The sequence below is a fragment of the Pollachius pollachius genome (assembly GCF_949987615.1).
Source record: "Pollachius pollachius genome assembly, chromosome: 2".
NCBI lineage: Eukaryota > Metazoa > Chordata > Actinopteri > Gadiformes > Gadidae > Pollachius > Pollachius pollachius.
In genome coordinates this window covers 16099473-16112347 of record NC_136935.1, presented here as the reverse complement: position 1 = coordinate 16112347, position 12875 = coordinate 16099473, and the positions used below count along the sequence as shown (strand labels likewise).

Below are 12875 nucleotides of genomic sequence, written 5' to 3'. Positions count from 1 at the left end.
AGTTACTGAGAACTATACATTTAGGACTTTGTCTTTTACACTAGGTACTAGTTTTGAATGGTGCATCCGGTTTCATTTCACATTTGATCAGAACAGCTCATGTAAAAGGCAGGTCATGTCAAATGAAATCTGGCTGCATAATTTCAATGACCTCAGGGAAAGGACCAAAGTTACCATTTTAAATTAATCAAGCAAACATGATCTTAACCAGGAGGAGATAATTTCATTTTAATTTGAGCAATAACTCTTCTTTTGAGGAAGTTGTTGCCCAATTGTATTTGCCATTTCACATTCAGGAAGGACATCCAGTGCCTTGCCAGGTTGACTTTGCATGTGTTTGTACAAGTTTATATAAAGAGCCTTTTCTTTACTGAGTGACAAAAGATTCCAAGGACATCTTGACAGATGTGAACAACTATATAATAATTGAGAATAGAAAGGTGTTCATCTCTCACATGAACTAAAACCTTAGTTTATTTCTAATATATGACATAGGCATAAGTGTTTTTAATGGGGTCCGACCTACAGGTAATATCTTCTGTGTTTCATATTGCATCTTAATACATATCATGCAATAGCTAACCTCATTTAGACTTTATCCGTACATCTAAGTAAGTAACCTCTTTGAGAAACATCTATGTCCATTCTCAAATAGGGATACACCCAAAAACACATATCCAAGGCAGGAGTTTATCGATTTATATGTAAAAGATGAGCAAATGTATTGAACAGTACTCTATCAATTCCGATTAAAATAGTTTGAGAAGCGTCTCCATTCCAGGTTTGACAAATGGCACCCTCTACTGTGTAATACAATGGTCCTCTTAAGTGTGCTGAACAAATACTATGAACAGAAAACAAATTCAAGTAGGACACATGTTACAACAATAATGCATTTCATTTATTAAAAGCACTTTTTTTGTTTTACTAAAGAGACATTAATTGAAAGTAAGAACTGAATGGGGCAGTGAATTGTGTGAGTCAATGCAGTCGCTTGAAAATAAGTACAGTTACATTGTTACCGGTCTTGCCTCCAAACTGAATGCTGGGTGTGGGCAACTGTTGAACGAATTCAAACCCTGTCGGCAACATGGAAAGAAAGTGTAAGGTTACTAAAAAATATGCGGCCAACAAAGGATTTCATAATAGCAGAGAGAACTGCCTCACATAAGCATGTGTCCTAGGTCTGATAAAGACCCATTGGAAACTTTCTACAAAAGGAGTTAGTGAGTGTGGCACAAACACACACACACACCAAGTTGGTTGCTAACGTTGCACTGCTATTTATCATGGGGGCAGATCATTCGTCAAGATAGCATAATAGCACTTAAAAAACAAGCATAACATCCCTTATAATACAAGTATCAATCAAAGTTGCATAATATAAAGTAACTGTTGTTGATACCAGTGTTTTGGGGAAATACGTCAGAATTTATTTTGCAGTTAAGGAGGAGTGATGCATTACCTGAACTGAACCTCTGTAGCAGTTGCTCCTTTGTCCAGTTACAGGAGGAAATGACAAAATATCCCCCCTCCTTCAGCGCATCACCTAGAGCTTGGACATAGCGTATCCTGACCTCATTGGTGTTCTCTGGGTTCAGGCTTATTGCATCAAATGTTCCTTTGTCGACACACACGTCAAAGTCCTTCAATTCTCTGGAACCACTCAAGAAGTCCACCTCCTGAAATGAATGGTTGTGTTAACAGATCATTTTATTTACTCTTCAAATGTGCTGCAACTAAACCTAGAAATAGCAGTCCACTGGGACTCACATGTGGAATTGGAAAGCATGATCCTGCAAAATATAAAGTGACAAGTTTCCACATTAAACATCAACGTGACAAGACAAAGCCCTCATCCCTGTAGGGTGTCAGGCTCAGAAGGCAGTGAATGGCCCTCTTGATTCAAAGGGCCAAACATAAGACATCTAGGGTGAGGCAATACATTAGCCATATGAGCCATATATTAACAACTAAAGGGTAAGTTGACACAAAGAACTGTAATATTTCAATGTGTTAATATAAATATAACATCTATCAGCACACCAACAGAGAGGCGTTTATGCCACTGACATTCAAGGACAGGAAGGATTAATGTGGTAAGGTGAATTATGAAATAAGTGGAAAAGAAAGAAAGATCAAGTCACAGCTGTACGTAATACAGCACTCTTGTCCTGTGCTTCTCTCCCTCAAATTCCATTCCACTTCTTCATTAAACTTGAAATGCCAATCTGAATTGACGGAAAATGACATGATGCCAATATTCCAGTCAACACACACATACAACCTTTACCACAGACCAGCTTCTTTCCGAATTTAGTCAATATTGACTTTGAAACATATTTCCTACACTCCATACAGGATAGGAAACCCCCTCATAACCTGAATAACATCAGAACAACTTTTTTTCCATGGCCCCGGGCGCCAACAGCTGAGGAGATGTCTCAATTCCTGCCGTTTCCCCATTGTACTTTCCTTGAGGTATATAATTCACCTCATAATGTACATCTATTCAAACTATTTTGAATAAAAGGAGAAAAAGTAGCCTATGAATTGTTGATGTCTGATAGCTGTAACTGACCATGAAATAGGAGCTGTTAAATGAACTCACCTTCACAGATATATTGTTTAAATCTTCAGCCTGAAGTACATCCTTTGCCAAGGCCACTGATGCTGCTGAATAATCTATTCCTGTAAGGTTTGTATATCCTTCTTTAGCCTTGATAAAGAAAAGGAATAATGGGTAAGCCTTTGAAATATGCTATCACAAACCAAAACATGACCAGTCTAATTGCATACCAGTTCAACTAGAAGGACTCCATTTCCAGTCCCAATATCCAGAATGGAAGCATTTTTGGGGATCTCTTCTTTCTCCATCCACCGAATCACACGACCCATGCTCTCTTCACCAAACCTCAGAGAATTTGAAGGACAAAAACTTAAGTCTGCACAGAAATAAATAAACCGGGTATATAGATAGATAGATAGATAGATATGTATACAAACATACATACCAGGTTTATTTACACACACACACACATATATATTTATATACACACACACACACACACACACACACACACACACACACACACACACACACACAAGCAAGCCAAAGACAAGTATGCAAGTACTTTTTGATCCTTACCATATCTCACCTACATCTCCAATGTCTCTGAATATCTCCAGATCAGTTCGGTATGCTTCATCCCAGCTACATAGGGTTAGTGTCAAGAACACAATAATTTTTTTGATAATTCAGACGAATATATAAAAACGAAGAAAATAGGCAGTCACAGCCGACTACAGACTCATTCAACCGGATGTCCAACGCTACCAAGCTGGATGGGGAGGAACTATCGAATTGGACATCTGCAGGTGACCAACCTATTTCTTTATAAGTCCATGAGGTGACCCAACTGGACAACAGCTGTGTGTCTAGCGATGTCCACAAGGTGGCGCAGGGCGTGTGTGTGTGTGTGTGTGTGTGTGTGTACCTCGATTTAAACAATGTATAAAGGCATATTTTGCATTAATAATATAATATGAATAGTCTATAATATAATGTCAGGTAAATAAAATGTAGTTGCTATTCATAAACATGGAAGTAACGTGAAACTACGATATGCTGTCATTCTAGCTCGAGAATTGGACGTCTCGCGATACCCAGCTGGGACAGCCCACAGCGGTACAGATCGATGCAAAATAGTTCATGTTATCTGGGTGGAAAGAATATATATAAATAAGCCTACAATCTTTGTATATGCTAATTTATACATGAGTAATAGTGATAACACTTTCTCATTTGCAATAAGCTCTTTCGGTGCCTGAATAAGAAACCCTCGAACGTTAACCCATATCTGATGTTATGATATTATCTATTACATACTACTGCTTTGTTCCAAGCTTTGAAGGCACGAAATCATCTTCTCCGCCTTTGGGTCCGTCTTGTTTCGTGCTGTTCGTACCTCCATGAGAACTCTCTGATTCGTCGGCCATGCTGGATCGATGAGGGGTTGGGACATGCGGGTACTTTATGCAAATCAGCGGTAGAGTCGTTCGTTCTCAGACTCGACTCCTCCCAGACCCACTAGTCGCTGACTCGCTGACAGTTCGTTCACTCACTGTGTGAGTGGTGAGGAGGGACCGACTGAGAGACGTCACGACTCACGAGAGCCAGCCAATCGTATGCTGTTCTAGGACTGAGTCTAGGACGCTCTCGTTGAATTTTTGTCAATGAGAGACAGAAATCAACCGGTTTAATGGGGAAAAAACAAATGGGCTTAGTGAGCCAGCTATCTATTATTCACATTGGCCATCTGTTGCATGGACGTATTTAAAGGATACATTGTACATATTTATAATTCGAAATTCGTCCCAGACTTTATACCACATTTTTCACAACCTACCAGCTCTCGTTGTGTAGACTAGTCACCGCGCAATTCGTTTCAATGGGAATCGCGACAGTATACTTTCAACATAAAGTGTGCATATTTATCATTTGAAATTCGTCCCAGCCTTTATACCAGAAACTCTAGGGTCTATAGTAAAGCGACCCTGGGACATTAAAGAGTTTGTGTGTTATGTGTTGCTTTGTATTTCGTTGTCCGTTATGCCAGTTGTTCTATGTGCATGCATTGGAATGTTCTTCTTGTCAATCAGTGTGGGGGGCGAATCATCAGGTCAGCTGGGGGAGGGCCGCGGGAGAACAGGAGGGTGGGGGCTTGCACGTTGAACGGACCGGGTTGGGGGGTTGCCCGGGTAACCGGTTGTTGTTAGTGTGGCTTTTTGAGGTTGGTTACGGGTTTTCAGTGACCTGGTTTGTTACATTAAAGTTCCTTCAAGTACTCATGACTGGACATCGTTATGTCACCGGTGAGGTCATTACAATAGCATATAACCGCGGTGTCTGATGACAGTTTAATGCATTTTTCACAATTAACCAGCTCTCGTTTTGAAGGCAGTATTAATTTTGTCAGCTAGATTTAGTCTTGGGCTGCACAGGGTTCTGTTTATGAGAGCCCAAAACACCCGGGACCCCCACCATCATTGGTAAATCAAGTCTATTATTTTGCTGATATGTTAAACATCCAATAATCAACTACACCCCCCATCCCGCTGCGTTTGGTTAAAGTTGTAATGTTGACGTATGAGAATGAGAACGAGGGAGGCGCTGAGCCTGAGCCGTTCATTCCATGATTCGATTCACCGCGACCGGAAACTCGACTGAACGAACGAACGAACGAGGGGCTGAGTCTGACTGACTCAGAGAACCGTGCATGATTCGATTCACCGCTACCGGAAACTCGACTGAATGAACCAACGAACGCTTCGCGAAAGACTCCTCTTGGCGAACTGAATGACGCGAACTGAATCGCGGAAACGAATCACTAAATCCATCCCTAATCAGCGGCCGGGGATCACAGCTCTTTAAATACACGGCGGCAAACGGGAGATGGTCGGTTGTTTAATAGGTCCATGGGTCGTTTGAGCTTTAACAGTGGCGTTAAAGGTCTCAAGGCAACCGATGAGTGTGTGTATTGTAGGAAAGTGATGTCAGGGGATTGTATATCATCCATGACCACCGTAACCACTGGCACGTTACCAGGAGACAAATGTTCCTCGGGTCCTCCTTCTTCGAGCTGGGAAAGCGAACAGAAGGTTGAGAGATTTCATTCAGTTGTGTGTATGGCAGGCCTACTCTTTACTCAAGTATAGCCTACGTACTCTTAGAGGCAGGTTAGACGTGAACGAAAACTAATAAGAAGAACAATTCCAAAACTGGTTGATCTTTTCCGCTAAATTCAGTTAAATTAAAATTGACATGCTTTGAAGAGGTCCATCCAGAATATTGAACCTTACCTTCAATACACATGATCGCTCTATGAACTGCAGCATTTTTTTGGTCAAATGTCAATGTAGTTGTTGTTGATGTTGCCCAGTAAATGGTTTATCCTAATCCATGGACAAATATTGGGGTTGGTTTATTGGTTGGAACAAACAAACCAAAAAGTATATAAATATGCTGCAAATACTAATATGAACATTGGATTTCACCTTTGACTCTTAACACATCTTTCTGTGCAAGCGGTGTGCTGCTTTATCAAGGTGAACACTGCGTGATCAGCCATATCTGAAACAAATCAAAGAAAAAAGAGGAAACCCCACCTAAGCCTATTCCATCTTCTGCCAAGCAATGCAATGCAATAATTGCATTGCATTGTTTTTGTTAAGTATGCAGCAATCTATTTTCCACTTTTTGGGGGTGGGGCCTTAAGCCAAGCTAGTTGAGTGACGTATGGCCGATGGTCGGTGGACGTTTCCATCATGGCGGCTTCCATTTCGGGTTATACTTTTAGTTCTGTGTGTTACCACAGCGCCAACAGTAATTCTGACCATGTAAGTATTGAATATATATATCGTAACATGTTCGGGTGAAATCTTGCTTTGGTGAACGGAGGTCGGTCCTGGGCTGGAGGGTGGCTCTAATCGCTAGGCTGTGTTGTTTTCCAGTGTCATCATCATCCTGTTGCTTGCTAGCTGGCGTTGGCTACGTTTACTGAAAAGCATTCCAGATACGATATCCATGTTGTGTTTCACATCACGAGGGGTTAACGCCTCCAACAGTAGCCTGCAGAGCTATAACGTGCATGTTATATATGTCCATTTCTGTTTTCATGGGGCCATGGTTGGGTGTTGGGAGACTAGCCTTTAGCTAGGACCTAGCAAGCTAGTGAAGCTCGGAAGTCACTTCCGTGTGTCACTGGCACCTCGGATTACAGAATGCAACACATTCAAACATCTGTTTCTCAGTGTTTCAAGTGTCCAACATCAGTGTCAGATTTGGCCTGCTAATGTACGTCCACTTGTGTAACACTTGTCCTAGTCACGTTTGTTTTGGTCAATCTGACAGCTAACCAAAGTTACAAACTGTCACAATAAGTAGCCGATCTGTTTTAAACTAACCCCAAGAGGCCAACATAACAGGGTCTAACATGTTGATCTTTTATAGTAAGCTGTGTATCAATCGATAGACATTTTGAATTACAATTCTTGAGTGTAAATATGAATTAATCAACCACCTTGAAGCTATCCAGCCAGCCAGGTCAACCTGAAACAGGTGCTTACAAACATTCCTCAAATACCAACAAAGGGTGAGACTGTGCTGCCATTTATCAAGGCGACTCCATATATTCTATGTTACGCTCCTGTGTGTTCGTTTCTTATGCAACGACTGGATAATCTGGTGCTAGGTTAATCTCGATTCATGAGTAACATATCTTCTTGTGACGCTCGTCGAAATTAAATAAGGTCGATGTGTTTTTGAAGGAGGGCTTCCTGTTAGGAGAAGTGAGGCAAGAGGAGACAGTCAGCATTAGTGACACCCAGATCAGCACTGCAGAATTGCTTCAAGTAGTTGGTAAGTGAAATTCTCAGATTAATATGTATGTTTGCTCATTTTAATTTTGGGGGATGGATGTAAATAAACAATTTAGTATTTGCAAAATTGGAATGGGAATTCTAGAAAGATGGTAGCTCATAATTAATTAACAAAACTATTTTTCTACACAGAAATTCATAACCATAACCCTTGCGCGCAGTTATTTAGGTAAGATCAAAATTATTGACTGAACAAATCCAGATCATTGTGTCCAGTAATGAATACTTACTTTTTTTTAAACTTTAAACTCCTATTTCAATGTTTGGTGCAACCAGCTTTCAGCAGGTACACAAAAATGGATTTAGAAAACGACCTATCCAAGATGGACTCTAGATGGCCCTGTGCTACATGGTTCTGTACAGTGTGAATAGCAAGGGTATTCATAATCTAGATCTAGCCTCTTGAAACATATTTGTTTGATTTTACAGCTTTTATGACTATGCGGGCAAAGTTGACGAAGAAAGTCTCAAGCGAATACTTAAAGACAGACAGAAAGTAAGTGTTTTTTCCTGTCTGCACATTTTGATGTTGTTTTGTCTTTTATTTTACAATGCACAATTATTACTGTTGTTCAAGTCGCGAGCTAACGTGCTATAAGATAGCTACAAGGGCAACCTCCTCCCTCCTTTTGCCAGAATGTCATTGGTTGGTACCGGTTCCGAAGGAACACCCAGCAGCAGATGTCGTTCAGGGAACAGATCATCCACAAACAGTTGACCCAGCTGCTGGGCGTCCCAGACCTAGTCTTCCTTCTCTTCAGCTTCATCTCTACAGCCAACAGCTCCACGCACGCTCTGGAGTATGTGCTCTTTAGGCCCAACCGCAGGTAATAATAAATGCATGACCCCACGGTGTAGGCACTTTCAAAACTATTAACACACGCACAATCGCTGCTTACTTACTGACCATGTTTGTGACATGCTCATTAATTAAACCATAATAACAAGTCAAAGGTGATAATTTTACTGTGTCACTTAACCATTTTCTGTTGCGTTAAAACGTTATCTTTTTCTACTTGGAAAGTAATCTAACCTCAGAAAGTATCTATAATTAGCCATTTCACTTCTTTATCTGGGTTTAATATCCTGATATACTAGTAGTGTTTCTTTGTTAACTTGTTACCTCTACCCAGCAGGTACAACCAGAGGATCACCCTAACCATACCGAACCTCGGCAACACCAGCCAGCAGGAATACAAAGTCTCCTCAGTGCCCAACACCTCGCTCAACTACGCAACCGTCATCAAGGAGAATGGGTATGTTATATTTACAATCACATCCCTGAGAGTTCATATTATTATTATTATTATTATTATTATTATTATTATTAGTGTCTGTGTATGTTTTTATACCAGATGGTCAATCATTCATATGAAGATGGATGGAAATAATAATCCTTCCTAGATTAATCTCAATATATATATGGAAATGTGATTGCTATATTATGTATCTTCTTTCTTCTATTCATCTAAAACAACATCTTGTTATGACAGATTTGTGATTTAGAAGGAATGGTTTCAATGTATGAGCTTTGACCGGATAGGGTGTCCTGAAATACACGCAAGCATATCAGATTTCCATTCGGGAATACTGATGGTGGGTGTTCTCTGCAGAGCCGAGTTCTTTGACAAGGATGGTGTCATGAAGGATATTCGAACGATTTTCCAAGTCTACAACGCACTACAGGATAAACTGCAGGTTAGACCCATAATCCCTGCGTTTTATTTCACATTGATAGCGAGAGCATTCAGAAGCAGGCTATGAGGTAGGAAGATATGGTAACTGGCCTTTTTCTTCCTGTCGTCCCTCAGGCAGTCTGTGGAGAGGTGGAACAGAGCGAGCGCATTAAAGAGAAGATTCAAGAAGATGTGAACGAAATCAAACAACAAATTGATCTCAGGAAACGGAAGACGGCGGAGGAGGAGAAAAGTACGTAAACTATTGACATTTAATGAAATCCGTGACGGATAAGTTATTCCGGTTGACATTTGCTACGCCATCCATGCATCTGAAACAGGAAAAAAAATGTGCACTTCTTTTAAAGAAATTACCTTTATACCGTCTCACTTTTCTGTAGAACATTCCGATGAATGGTCATTCTCGCAAATGATGCAGTGTTTCCTTGTGATGTATGAGACTTCAACAAGAATCAGGAGAACATGAATGTGCTCCTGTGCTCCTGTGTTTCTCAGAGCTCTTGGAGGCTCAGCACGCAGATCTTCATCAGTCCAGCCCAGAGGAGAACACAGAACAGTCCAGGATAACCTTCCAAACCCCCGCGGCCCCTGAGCGGCCCGGCATCTCACCCAACCCTCCTTCTTATGAGGACCTCATGTCCCATGACGAAGCTCTGCTCTCCACCTCCTCTACCCCCACCAGCGCAGCCCTGCTGCCCCGGCCCCAGGCGGTGGGTTCCCCGGGACACCCCAGCCCCGCCTCGCTGGTGCTGGGCATGGGTCTCGGGCTAGGCCTCGGGGCCGGCTCGGGTCCCACTCTCCCCTCCGTCACACCGTACCTGGGTAACGGCGACGGCTCGAGCTCCGACTCCCTGGACAGACAAGCGGCAGGGCAGGAGGACGAGGAAGACGAAGAAGATGAGGACGAAGACAGTAGCGAGTACGAGAACTTGGTAAGCGACGCCCAGCTTTTGCCGACACTCTCCGCCAGCATGTTGGCACAGGGGCGCCCAGCAGCGCTCAGTCCTGACGGAGACGTGCGGGGCTCACAGACCTCGTAGACCGCACGCCGCTGTGTGCCAAAGGGACACCAAACAGCTTGGTATGATGAATCGATAACCTAATCAAAGACAATGCATTTCCTGTACGAGGGAGGAAGTGGCAGGCCTGGACAGAAAAGGCGTGCACAGGGGGGTGTTTCCACCATATGCGTTTCTTATTCGTCTGTAGTTTGATCTCCATTTTTAGGGGAAAACTAACCCCGGCTTTGCAGGCTTAATGGGCGTAACTGGAGAAATGTGTTCTTTTAACATCGGGTCACTCCGTAGTGGATGTGTGTTGTTTCAGTGTCAGTGGTGGCCGACTGATCTGGGGGAGCCCTCTTGGTACGACACAGACTTTAGTTCACTCTCACTGGATCATGCTACTTCACTTCCACTGGATCATGCTATTTGCGCATCTCTGAGCACCCAACGATACCATTACCTCTTGCACTATTTTTGCCTTCAATTTATTTAAGAAAAGAAAAGGGAAAAATATTCAGCGGCCTTCAAACTTTTCTTTTTCTTATGAGGTAGGCACGTGTTTTTATTTTATTTTAAAGAAAGATGTATGTTGACAATTTCTTCTTTAAATTGCACAGTTAGGTCATTTTGATTTTGGGTGTCCATTAGTAGCTTTGTTTTCATACAAGCACAGTATGTCTATAATAAATAGTCGAGATGCCTATTAAGATGAAGTAAAAATTGATTTAAATCACATTCATCCTTCCACTTCTATACTAGGTGCTGGTGTATTTTTGTCAGAGTAATTGGTTTAAGAAACTCGCATAATCAACAACGATATCAGTGTCTCCTTTAGATGAACACTGACATCAAATGCGCTTTGCTGCACTTAGCTGGTCAGATTTAATCAGATTTATTTTTAATATTGTGCTTTAACAATGAGGAAATATGTGCCACTTTTTTTTGTACATTGGTTTGTCTTCACAGGGCAAACAAACGTACTGTAGCTTTACCAGATGCTGATGGCTCTTACACTAAAGCTGCAACACAGAGCAAGACCACAACACAAACTTTGCACCTGCCTGTTTATTCTTTCCATAAAAGTCATCCCTCGCACACTCGCCTCACACTGCTCATATCCCCCCGCAAACTACTACAAACATTACACAAGCTGTGTCTGTGGACTTGGTATCTATTAAATTCATTATGGAAGGCCAACTAGCTCTTGTACTGTGTGTACTGTAACCCTGGTTACTGAGGCAGATCCCTTTCTGTCTTTCTACAGAGTCCACATCAGATCTCATGCATTTCAAACCTGACCATTCAGTTGTTATGTATGTAGACGTTGACAAAAATACAGTGGCTTTAGATTGGTTTACAGTGCCTTCCACTCAGGATTGTGTCACACAACCGTAACTGGACACAGAATGCATTTGCAATGACTTTTTAATCTATGCTGTTCTTAAAATGTTTTTTTGTTGTTATTTGCTACACATTTACACAGCACTAGTGTAATGTGTTGCTTCATCTTTACAACTGATATTGAAAACACTGCACACCCTTATATGTGATATTTCTTTTTTCTGTTATTTTTCACTCTAACCAAATCGTCAAAGGCTTTAAGATGGACCTATAATTTACATGTGACACAGCTTTACAAATGTCTTGCTTGCTACTTATTTGAAACTGGAATTGTATATTTATATAATGTACAGATAGAGGGAGCTTCCATTCATAAATGTAAGAAGCCTCCCAGGTAAACTTAGAATGATATGGTGATTATTACATTTTACGCAATTAATTACCAGAAAGAAATATTTTGAAATGGCCGTTTAAGATTAAAATCAGAAACAAACACAATGGTTATAGGTCCTGAGTTGAAGACATCTTGGCCGCATGAACAAGGTTAACCGCGTTAAGACAGTTATATTGGACATATGCTTTTACAATGTGGCTGAAAGTCAATTTTCACAAGCAAGTTGCATTTCCTTTGCATAGGAAATAGAAAAGTGGAACGGCATAGGGAAGAGCTTTATTTTTTAAGCTGTTGCTTTGGCTTCAAGACCCTGATAGCGTTTCACGCTTTTTGCTCTTTCCTAACTCAATGCGCTGGGACAGATTGATTAGCGGGAAAGTGTTGACATGGCGATTCAGAGGAAAACACTATTGCATATAGACGAGTGAGGGGTACACCAGTGACTCACATAGCGAGGATTCCTTCGGAGCACTGGATAATATATATAAATATAATATGAATGTAAAGGAAATGGGGCTGCAAAACAGCATGTACTGTACTTATCTCGGACAGTTGGATTACAGGGTGGCAGGTGTAAAGCATTAGAATGGAGTTGGAATTTAGTTTTTGAAACTCGTTTGGCTTATAAATGGCAAATAACCTAGCTTAATGGAGCTGGAGAAAGAGGTAATTGTGCCCCCTTTCTAAAGGAGGTCATTGCACCTTCAGATTTTGCCTGACTCACAGTCCTCCACAAGCCCAGTATCTTGAGTCTGTCGTCTGTATGTAATGTGTAAAAGGGTATAAGAGTAATGTTTTAGCTGCACAAGTTTTCCTCCCACACATACATGGTCCTTAATTTGATTTAATTAAATGAGACATGCTTATGTGATACGCTTCCCGTGTTTTCCTTTCTATTTTGCATATATTTAACAGGTTGGGGGAGATGTGTACATGCAATTAAAAATAATGCAGATTGCATGGTTTGTTATTGGAAGAGACAGTTAGAGGAAACAGTGC

At 41.3% G+C, this 12875-nt stretch overlaps 2 protein-coding genes across 3 annotated transcripts; one reads left to right on the top strand and one right to left on the bottom strand.

The window, feature by feature from the left end:
• Positions 1 to 942: 942 nt before the first annotated feature.
• Positions 943 to 4005, bottom strand: eef1akmt2 (EEF1A lysine methyltransferase 2). Its single transcript, XM_079729926.1, has 6 exons — positions 3890 to 4005; positions 3149 to 3214; positions 2800 to 2914; positions 2612 to 2719; positions 1466 to 1682; positions 943 to 1079 (listed from the first exon to the last, which is right to left on the bottom strand). The coding sequence occupies exons 1-6, from the start codon at positions 3997 to 3999 to the stop codon at positions 982 to 984; spliced, it is 714 nt and encodes a 237-aa protein (XP_079586052.1). The 5' UTR covers positions 4000 to 4005; the 3' UTR covers positions 943 to 981.
• A 2260-nt stretch (positions 4006 to 6265) lies between these two features.
• On the top strand, positions 6266 to 12741 carry abraxas2 (abraxas 2, BRISC complex subunit). 2 transcript variants are annotated; one of them, XM_079729304.1, is made up of 9 exons: positions 6266 to 6399; positions 7330 to 7420; positions 7573 to 7609; positions 7870 to 7936; positions 8077 to 8267; positions 8577 to 8696; positions 9054 to 9138; positions 9252 to 9369; positions 9633 to 12741. In XM_079729304.1, the coding sequence occupies exons 1-9, from the start codon at positions 6328 to 6330 to the stop codon at positions 10175 to 10177; spliced, it is 1326 nt and encodes a 441-aa protein (XP_079585430.1). In that variant the 5' UTR covers positions 6266 to 6327; the 3' UTR covers positions 10178 to 12741. The 2 variants fall into 2 exon arrangements, with proteins under 2 accessions (XP_079585430.1, XP_079585429.1); XM_079729303.1 differs by having other exon boundaries at positions 8574 to 8696.
• Positions 12742 to 12875: the final 134 nt, after the last annotated feature.

Excerpts from the sequence above, each read along its gene's own strand:
- eef1akmt2 (XM_079729926.1), bottom strand. The coding sequence starts at position 3,999 with ATGGCCGACGAATCAGAGAGTTCTCATGGAGGTACGAACAGCACGAAA. Across the intron at positions 3,215-3,889 it reads AAGCTTGGAACAAAGCAGTA|CTGGGATGAAGCATACCGAA; the intron begins GTATGTAATAGA and ends AACCCTATGTAG. Across the intron at positions 1,683-2,611 it reads TAAACAATATATCTGTGAAG|GAGGTGGACTTCTTGAGTGG; the intron begins GTGAGTTCATTT and ends CATTCATTTCAG.
- abraxas2 (XM_079729303.1), top strand. The coding sequence starts at position 6,328 with ATGGCGGCTTCCATTTCGGGTTATACTTTTAGTTCTGTGTGTTACCAC. Across the intron at positions 8,268-8,573 it reads CTCTTTAGGCCCAACCGCAG|CAGGTACAACCAGAGGATCA; the intron begins GTAATAATAAAT and ends ACCTCTACCCAG. Across the intron at positions 8,697-9,053 it reads ACCGTCATCAAGGAGAATGG|AGCCGAGTTCTTTGACAAGG; the intron begins GTATGTTATATT and ends TGTTCTCTGCAG.